At 36.9% G+C, this 10,155-nt stretch overlaps 1 protein-coding gene across 1 annotated transcript in view; it reads right to left on the bottom strand.

The window, feature by feature from the left end:
• LOC123532722 (dynein axonemal heavy chain 8-like) overlaps positions 1–2,433 on the bottom strand; it is a 330,542-nt gene extending 328,109 nt beyond the window's left edge. The window contains exons 1-2 of the mRNA XM_053518182.1: positions 2,332–2,433; positions 1,894–2,085 (exon numbers count right to left, since the gene is read on the bottom strand). Of these exons, the coding sequence (XP_053374157.1) occupies positions 1,894–2,076 (183 nt within the window). The 5' untranslated portion in view covers positions 2,077–2,085; positions 2,332–2,433. The remainder of the gene's footprint in view (positions 1–1,893; positions 2,086–2,331) is intronic.
• Positions 2,434–10,155: the final 7,722 nt, after the last annotated feature.

Genomic DNA, 10,155 nt, shown 5'->3' with positions numbered 1-10,155 from the left:
ATTTCATCACTGACTACTTCAAAATTTATGGAGAGCCCCGTCATGCCGTGAATGGTTTGATACTAGTTCGCGGGATATTCACAGGAAGACCAATGATCGCGGCATGTTCGCGAGAAGAACTTAGAAGATTATAATCTTTTGGTAAACTGTTACTTAAGAGCTTTTATAAGAGCAGGTAATTGTAGATCAATTAATTTGTAACATTATCTGTATGGTCACAGTACGAGTCTGGTAAGTTAATTACAACCAGATATTCTGGACATGTTTAGATGGAAATCTGTGTGCATTATAGACAGTTTTCATAAGTGATTCTTAGAGGCTGATAGGAATATGTACTTTTTGTGGCAAGTCAGAAAATTTACATTTAATATCTATACTCATAAATCTCAATAAACATAAGGAATTTTGAAAATGAAATAAGATATGCTTAACCTTTTGCAGAGCTGTATCAGATTATCTAAAAAGAAATATAAAACTAGCTTATTTTGACAATTTCTAAGCTTCATAAGTCTGATATTAACATGTAAAACTATGACAGATCTGAAGTGATACATATAACTTGTAAGCAGTGTGAAGAAAAAATATTGGGATGAAATGAATACATGCACTCAGACACTGTTATTGAAATGACAAGTAACAGTTCAAATTCAAACATATTTTATCATTAAAACTTTGTTTAAAATGCTCCAAATATGATATGAAAAAGTTCCGACATTGACAATTTGAATTTGTTACAACCTCAGTGTTCAAGTTTATTCAATAAATTTAGATCCCTGATTCCTATTAATTTATTTGTTTTTGCCTTTTTTGTACATGCTTTTTTGTACACAATTTCTGTAGTGATGGTTTTCAGCTAGTTCGCGGCATGTTCCAGGGCACTAGACAACTTTTGGGGACAAGTACCCATACCCTCAGGAAGGGGAATTTTTCGACATTTTAAGACGAAAAGGGGAAGTTTAAGCCATGTATATGTAACTACTTTTCACACTTACTAACACTGTTTTCAATCATTTCTAACTGATGTGACTATATTGCAAGAGTAATCTTCCTTAGAGGCACTATATAATATTAAAAGAAAGAGTAAATCTATTTGTGTCAAACAACCTATCATCAGGGGAATTTTCTTCTGAGAAAGGGGAAAAAAACATATTATTTTAGGAGGGGAATGGTACCCATATTCGGCCCCAAAAATGGTCAAACGAGTGCCCTGTGTTTGCAGCAACTAGTTCGCGGGATGTTCGCAGCAACTAGTTTGCGGGATGATCGCAGCAACTTGTTCGCGGGAAGTTCACAGCTACTAGTTCGCGGCAAAACTAATTGAAAAGTGAACACCAAACGAACATCCCACAAACAATTATACCAATTGTATCAAGTGTTCTCGGCATGTTTGCCGGGTATTTGCGGCATGATTGCAGCAAGTGTTCGCGGCAAACTATAATATTTCTGTAATGAAAAAGGCTTGTGACAGACAGACACACAGGCAGGAGTAAATCAATGTCTCCCCCACCAATGTGTTGTGGGAGGGGACACTTCCAGTTTAGCGGTCCCCAGTCGGAAATACATCACGACGTCACGTTACTTTGGGGGCTACCGCCCCCACACCCCTGCTTTTTCCATTAGTGCTACTGGCCCCATACCAAAGCAGCGTTATTTTAACAAGAATTTAAACACAACCCTCCTAAAATAAATAGTCAGTCAGTGGGGACTGCTAAAATGGAAACTACCCCATGGGAGACTTAATAACAGAATTTCTTCAAACTTTTTGAAGGACAATCATCTAAGAAACAAAGATATGCAATCAATGTCATAGGTCACCAGTATTGAAAGAGTTATCTGCCCTTGAAAATTGCACATTTCCCACAAAAATTTAAATTATGATGTAGCTAGACAAACCTGTTTCTCCTTAATAGATTCTGCAGTATGTAGTACATTTCCGACAGTACTACGCCTTCTACCCTTCAATGAGCTTCCAATACTTCCTCTTCTAGCAGTAAGATCCTGCTGTGACGGAATCAGACTTGAGGAAGGGTTGTTTGTAACATTGGTAGCAGGACCGCCTGGGTTAAGATACGACATTTTCCCAACCTTTACAAACAGAAAAACATTCAATTATCATCGTGGAATAATATACTGGCATCACTTTATAGAGCATCTATATATCTGCCAGTAGACAACGATAGGACGATTGTCATTGGTACGATATTTTTGAGTGCGAATGAAATTTTCTGTCAATCTTGTTAAACTGAATCCAAAGATTTTAGTTTTAAGTATTTTTGGTAGATCTATTAATTCAAATTAGATCTACTGTAACTTAAATAAATACCATCATACCTTTAATGTTTATGTTAAGTCGCTAATTCATAAATATCTTCTCCAAAAATGTCTGTCATTTTCGCATCGGCTGCCTTTACAGGTCCCAGCGTTCCAGAATGTATTCATACGCGAAATAATTATTAAAGTTTACTTTTTAGTGTATATAACGTCTAAAGAACCAATTCTAAATGTAATAAATAGCGTTATTGAAATTGTTCTTTCCGTGTCATACAAAATCTAAAATATGCTAGAATATCTTGTATTAAAAAGCCCCCGAACTCTATCTCGCGTGGATTTCGAAATAACACGTCACACTAATGAACAGCCAATCAGATTTTAGTCCTGTAAGTTGCATTGGCGCTGATATTCAAAAATCAGGCGCGTAGCACGTGATATATAATCAAACTTTCCCCTCTTAAAAACTTTTAAAGAAATTGAATGATCCTTAGCGAATAGAGACTTAAATTACTAGTAGTAACTTACCTGTACGAAAAATTTATGGAATTTTATTCCGTTTTGGTAGGTTACTGTCATTTGTTGTAGGATTCTATTAGATCTAGATCTAGATCAGCGATTGCCTGTCTGTCTTTCTGTCTGTCGTTAGCCTACTGTCACATGATCAGCCCCTTTTCGAGTGTTATGGCAAGAGTGCGTGTCATGATATGTGAAGAAAAATATCATTAAAACACTACGTGAAATTTAAAGCAGATAGAATTTAGATCTTGATCTAGCGTGTTTAGTGTAAATTTAAGTTTAGGCGTAAAAATAATGTTTCTTTCCGGTATCCCGACCTATCCTAAATTTTTGGCCCGACCCAAAATATTTTTATGGCCTTGGAGAACTTTTTTTTAACAAAAAGATACTAAGCTGCACTTTTTATGCTTTAAACATGGTGATGTTAGAAATCAACTTACTGATGCTCTAAAGGCATAACCCCCTTATTTGTATTCATTTTTTGACACAAAAAATAGATTCTAATTTCCGAAAGGTCTCGCTTAATAATAAAAAAAAATCCCACCTAGAGCTATAGATTTCTACCTACCCAAATTTTTTTAGCATGTTACCGGAAACAAAGATATTTTTAGGCCTTATCTGTATAGTCGCCACCGGTAACCCATATTGGCGACTCCTTCAGAAGTCTGTTAGTAATGTTAGTAGAAGGATAGTGCAAGATACAAAGACGCTCCTAATTAATAGCTAAATACGATAAAATGTCCGTTATATCTTGTTCTGTTGTTATGTTGTCAAGAAAGCTATCGGTTTTAAAACTGAATTCTAAAATACCAGTTTGTGAGTCATCAAGCGTTGAAATAGAGACGAAATAGTTATAGATCCAAAGAAGCTTTGCTTTGTCTGCATCGGAGCCAGTATAGTCATTATTATCGTTTAACTGTCAATATTGCTCTAGTTTTCTTTAACAACCTTCTTACCAGACCGAGTTATTGTAAATTTTATAAAACGTAACAAGCTTTGCATCATTTCTACAATCAAGGGACCTCCAGCTTAAACTAAATTGCATTTAGGAAGCACTGTAATAAGTAGAGACAGACACCGTGCTAATGGAGCTTATATAGAAGTATTCATTTTTACGTATCTTACTACATGGCGCTGCACCTTCTCAAAGTTATTTATGTTCTGATGTGTGAAGTGACCAGAACAACAGCAAAGGATCGGGCATGCTCATTTTAATAACAATGTTTTTGCGGATAATCCCAGTGTCCTGTTGCATGTTGTGCTGGTATTCTTGATGGTCGAGTTCCAAGATAAGTCAAAACAAATGTTCAAGGCATCCTAGATTTCTCCATAAAGTGTATATTTAAAAGTTATAAGAAATATACGTAAGACCTGACACTTGCTGGGATTTAGACTACATGTCACGCACATCTTCCCATCTTTTCTAATATTTAGCTGGAGATCATGCTGAAGGGTTTTGCAGTCTGAAAACGCGTTGGTGATGATATTATAAATTGCCGTGTAGAGTCGCATTTGATATGTAACAGAACAAAGGAGATCATTGATGTAAAGCAGAAAAAGAGGAGGGCCAAGAACGGAAACCTTGTGATTCGCCAGATGTAACTGGTAGCCTACTTTACCAAGGACGAACGAGAAAAAAATGATTTAACTCAGTTATTTAGGCTACTTAGAGAGAGACATCGTGCTATCGAAGCTTTTGTAAAAGTTTTGAATGGTTGACCTTGTTAAAAGCTTTCGAGAAATAACAGTTTGTTAGGCCTCAATGATTTTAACAGAATACATGTATCAGAAAGTTCAAAAGTTCAAGGGACTGAGTTTCTGAAGATCGTCTGTGTCGGAATCCGTGCTGCAAATCATGAAGGACGTTATGCCTAGAGGTTATGCGAGAGTCACGACGATACGCGCAATAATTTTGGAGAGAGTATATGGACATATGTAATCTGCTGAGTCGCTGGTGTCACTTTTCTTAAACAGTGGTACCACATTGGCTTTGGTCCGATTTGATGGAAAAGAACCAGTAGACAGGGACTTTTTGAAGATAAGAAAGACAACATCAACAATTTCTACCTTCAGTTCTTGTGAGACAAGAGGTTTGATGATATCAGGACCAGCAACTTTATTCACATTAAAACTGGAGAGAAGCTTAGGGATACCATTTATGTTTATGCTGATGTCTGGCATCTATGGATATATTGTTTCGCCTGAAAAGGAAGATCTTATTTTTACAGACAGGTCTGATTAGGAGATATCGGAGATGTACGAGAAAAGACAGACTGGAATCGACCATTAAAAATATTGGCCTTCTCTGCGTTGCCACTATCTGAAACGGGCAATACACTGAGAATTTTGCTTGGAGTTTTTCATAGGTCATATAGATCTACCTTTGTGTTGCAAAAATTGAGTAAGTGCTGCTACTAGTACTGTTTTCTTGTTTTGTCACGTCATGTACGTATTCTGTGTATAAATCATGTGATGTTTTTATATTACTTTTATTAGTGATTTGAGTGATTTTTATTTTTTGAGTAGACAGTCATGTGACCTTTGCCTTTTAAATTTCTGATACAACTTATCCGCATCCCTAATCAGGTTTTTAACGTTTTTACTCAACTAATGCAGGGATCTTTAACTACCTATGTTTTTTTGGCTGGTGCCGGAGAGGATAATGTTAGATCTCTCCTACCGATAAGGAGGTATTACTTTCTAAAATGTCTGTTTTGGATATGTGAATGTACGATTTGAAATAATCCCAGTTTGTTTTCTTTAAAATGTGTATTTTACGTGGGGTTTGGTCTTATATTAACAGAAGACAAACCATGCCATGAATATACTACCACTTTAGTTTCCCTACAGTTTACCGGGTTGTAGTGATGAATATAGCCAGTCTATCACTCTGATCCGTGACATTCCGTGCAAAGCATCCATGGTTGTAAATTATCTAAATACATGTACACTGCTGACTATTGTGCAAATTAAACCAACTAGAGCTAATGCGGTCTCAATCAAATCGAGTCTGCAATTTGCCTTGTCCGCGGTGCTTCCGAGGTTTTGTTAATATATTATGTTATTATTAAGTTATTAAGTAGATACCTTCTTCAAGAATTTTACAAAAGCAGTTGATAATTTTAGGTTTTTATTTATCAATAGCATCTTTACATCTTTTAACGGTGTTTCAGCAAATAACATTTTTTATTTACACTACACTATTTTCTTTGACTTGTATGCCCCCAAAGGTGGGCATGTTAAGATCGCTTTGTCCGTCCGTCCGGCCGTAACTTTCTAGAATCTTGTCCGGGCTGTAGCTATCCATGAAGGAATTTTGAAATAATTTGGCATGAATATTAACCTTAATGAGATGATGTTTCACGTGTAATACTCAAACCCCTAGCTACAAGGTCAAGGTCACAGAAGTCAAACGTTAATTCGGTCTGTTTCGTGTCCGGTTCGTAACTTTGCCATTCATCAAGAGGTTTTGAAATTACGTAGCATTAATGTTTACCATAATGAGACGACGTGTCATGGGCAAGATCTATATACCCCTAGCTCCAAGGTCAAGGTCAGACTTATAGTTCAAATATGAACAGAGTCTGTTTATGTGTCCGGTCCATGAAGGGATTTTGAAATTTATTATATACCTATATAAATTCTGTAAAAGATCGGCTTGTATTTCACAATTAAATATGAATAGACAGACAAAAATTTCGTATTGTACCTTCCGTATTGTATGCTTCCGGACTATTTTCATTAATATGCATGATCCGACACATTTCTACAAATAGCGCACATAAAAACTTCACTAAGTTCCATTTAATATCGATAAACATTGAAGATTTCATTCAACAACAAAACAAGAATCAAAATGGTAAATGTATATAATAAAAAGGTCATTATAACAGTAGTTAGATCTTGGACTTTGTATTCGGCTCGAGTGGATTTTGCAAGGTCGGATCACACTCGGCGCTTGCGCGCCTCGTGAGATCCGATCTGGCAAAATCCACTCGAGCCGAATACTGCATCCCAGATCAAGCTACTGTTATAATAACCCTATTATATTGGCATAAATATTAACCATAATCAGACAATGCCATGTACAAGACCCAGATCCCTTTCTCCAAGGGCATACTTAGAAGTAATAAGTTAATAGGATCTTGTTCGTGTCCGGTGTATAACTCTGTTATCCATGAAGGGATTGTGAAACAACTTGGCATAAATGTGTACCATAATGAGGCAGTGTGTTACGTGCAAGACCTAGACCTCCAACTCAAAGATCAAGTTTACACTTAGAAGTCAAGTCAAAGGTTAATAGGGTCTGTTTCATGTTCTGTTCGTAACTCTAGCATTCATCAATGAATTTCGAAATTACTTGGCATAAATATTCATCATAACGTGTCACGCATAACAACCAGACCACGAGCTCTGAGGTCAAGGTCATATTTAGAGGTCAACGGTTTACCTGGTGTGTTTCTTGTCTTCCATCCATGAAGAGATTTACAAAAAACATGGCATAAATGTTCCCTATATTGAAATGACGTGTCAGACACAAGCCAAAGACCCCTAGCTTTAAAGTCAATGTCACAATTAGAAGACAAATGTTAACATTGTATGTTTCTTGTCCAGTCAATTACTCTGCAATTCATCAAAAATTACCTGTCACAATTCTTCCCTACGATGAGTTGGTGTGTCATGCCCAAGACCCAAGACCCTAGCCCCAAGGTCAAGGTTACCTTCAGAGAGCCTTTTCATCTGGTCCCAAAATGAGTCATACCTACACTATTCTGGCATATTTTGTGCAGACAACTGTCGCATTCTTGGGCACACTTCGGGGGATTTTGTCACTAATAGTGCCAGCTCTCTTTTGAGCTTCAATTCTAAATGCTTAGTATATTTTGAGAGTTATATATGCATGTATTTTTCCCTATAGAATGTCAAGGTCAGTAGTGGCTATTGTCAAGTTAACTTAAAGACACGTCACAAAATAACTGTAATCATTTGTGTTTACCAATCTGGCTTTACCAATCTGGCTTAAGTCATCTCCTATAACGCTACGCTTAGGATCTGAAGACGTGCTATTGATAGTCTCATTCTGTCGACCTTTCCACTAGCCAAACAGAAGGCTTACTTACAACATTTTGTAAGTTTTAAAAATCTATATTTAGCCTGTATTTTTTTTCATATTTACAATTCTCATGACGACCACATCGCGACTACACCCTTGTGTTTTGAAAGAAACCATGGTCATGGTACGAATTTGCTCACGTAAAGTGTCAGTTAGCTCAGTCGGTAGGGTGCTTGCCTTGTAAGCGAGGGGTCCCGGGTTCGAGCCCCGGACTGACTTCATATTTTTCTTACTCTTTATCAGTCGACGCTGTTTCGATGGTTCAGCCGAATGCTTGTTGAAACAAGCCCTCTGATTGGTTCAAATAAAAATAGTTTTGCGAAAATAAAAAATTGCAATATTGGAAATCCAAAATATACAGAAGACGAATGTGCATGGGTCATTCTCAGATCTTCGTTCAGAAAATCAAGTACTTTAGTCAGATTGTTGTAATTCCATGTCAGATGGTAATTATCACATTTTGTATGGAGAAATGAGAAAAGTACCTAGTTACAATTTGACAGTAACAGATATAAGGCTAAGACAATGTATTTAATGTCTAAATATATCGTTCAATTAATGTAGTAGTATGTCCGATACTTCATTTATTAAGATGAGTTTAGACCACACTTTGTTTCAATAGTGTAAAATAGTTTTAATACTATTCTGAGAAGAGAATGGCTGAATAAGTTTGCAGATGAAGTTGTGTAAACAGGGCATAGATTTCCCACCTATCATCTTGTGGAATAGTTGAATTATACCAGTATTACCAGAATTATTGCACCAAGTTCACGTGGGAGGAAAAGTTAGACCACTAGGTATTGGGGGGTCTTTAATACTTCTAATTTCTTGAATACCGATGGATAAAAATAAATGCTATAGCCTATAATTAACGGTTAATGCGAATACGATAATGTTACACACCGATAGCCACACGAGAACTACATGCAGATATAGACTTGCCATAGTTCGCTACTGCGAAAATCTAAAGTGGTAATATTGGACTGGGAATTCATGGCATGAATATCATAGTCTGAAAAACCAGGAAAGGTTTCTACATTGTTGACAAGCGCAAGATTTGATGTCAGAAATAAGTCTAGCATATTTCCATGACATGTGCTGTCGCTTAACATTCGAGTATCATTGTGGCCATCAAGAATGTCAGCAGACATTTCATAATTATGAGAAGAACCACAGCTTGGTTTCATTGAAGGTACATAATTGGGGTCCCTGGAGATTTTGGGGAAATTTGAAATAACCAAGGAGCTCTTTGAACGAGTTTTCAGATTCATGTAGGCTATCTCTAAGTCATGTGATCTATAATAAGATGAAACATACAGTGGATTTGAACATATGCAATAAGAAGGTTATAAAACAGAGCTAGTACGCCTCAAAAAGATATTGGCATACGAGACCAGTGTAAGGCATTGGGTCAATACCTCTGACTGAATGTCAACATCGCCTTAAGGCACACCAGCCCTATCTAAAAACCTCTAATGTCATTCTTAATTGTCTTGATTATGCGTTATCATAAAAATAACTAAAAGTGCCTCCATATGAAAAACATTACATTTTCGGCAACTACCCAGGAACGTGATTTATGGATTCAGTTTTGTTATATTTTTCTGGTCCTTTGAGATAATGGAGTCCATTCAACTGGTGTGTGATAGAGTTCCGCTTAAGCCGGTGCTAGGGGGTGTGAGAGGTGTTGCATATTTCATTACCTCTCATGAACAGACTCAGTCAAACCGTGTCTGTTATTATTCTGCTTGGTTACATTCTTTGCTTCCAAGGGATCTTTTTACAAATTTTATTAACTATCACAACAGCAATCTTTAAGTGCCGTGTGGCGGCTGTAAAAAGTCTCCCCGTACTTGGATTCAGTGTTGTTATATTTTCTGTTCCTTTAGGATCATGGAGTCCATTCAACTGGTGTGTCATAGAGTTCCGCTTAAGCCGGTGCTGGGGGCGTGAGAGGTGTTGCATATTTCATTACCTCTCATGAACAGACTCGATCAAAACGAGTCTGCTATTATTCTGCTTGGTCGCATTCTTTGCTTCTAAGGGATCTTATTACAGATTTTATTGGACTTGGGGGAACATGTCTTCGCACTGAAGCAACAAAATATGCATTTATACCAGGAATTCCTCATAGGAGAGAGAACAGTTTTTTTTTTACTGCGGCGACAGGACGTACTTTGTGAAATATGAAAAACCGAAGAGTGGCATGTCGTTTTGATGAAACGTACAAGTGATACGCCTTCTGTATCTTGCTG

Source organism: Mercenaria mercenaria, chromosome 11 (genome assembly GCF_021730395.1).
Source record: "Mercenaria mercenaria strain notata chromosome 11, MADL_Memer_1, whole genome shotgun sequence".
Classification (NCBI taxonomy): Eukaryota; Metazoa; Mollusca; class Bivalvia; order Venerida; family Veneridae; genus Mercenaria; species Mercenaria mercenaria.
This window is presented reverse-complemented; position numbering and strand designations above follow the sequence as displayed.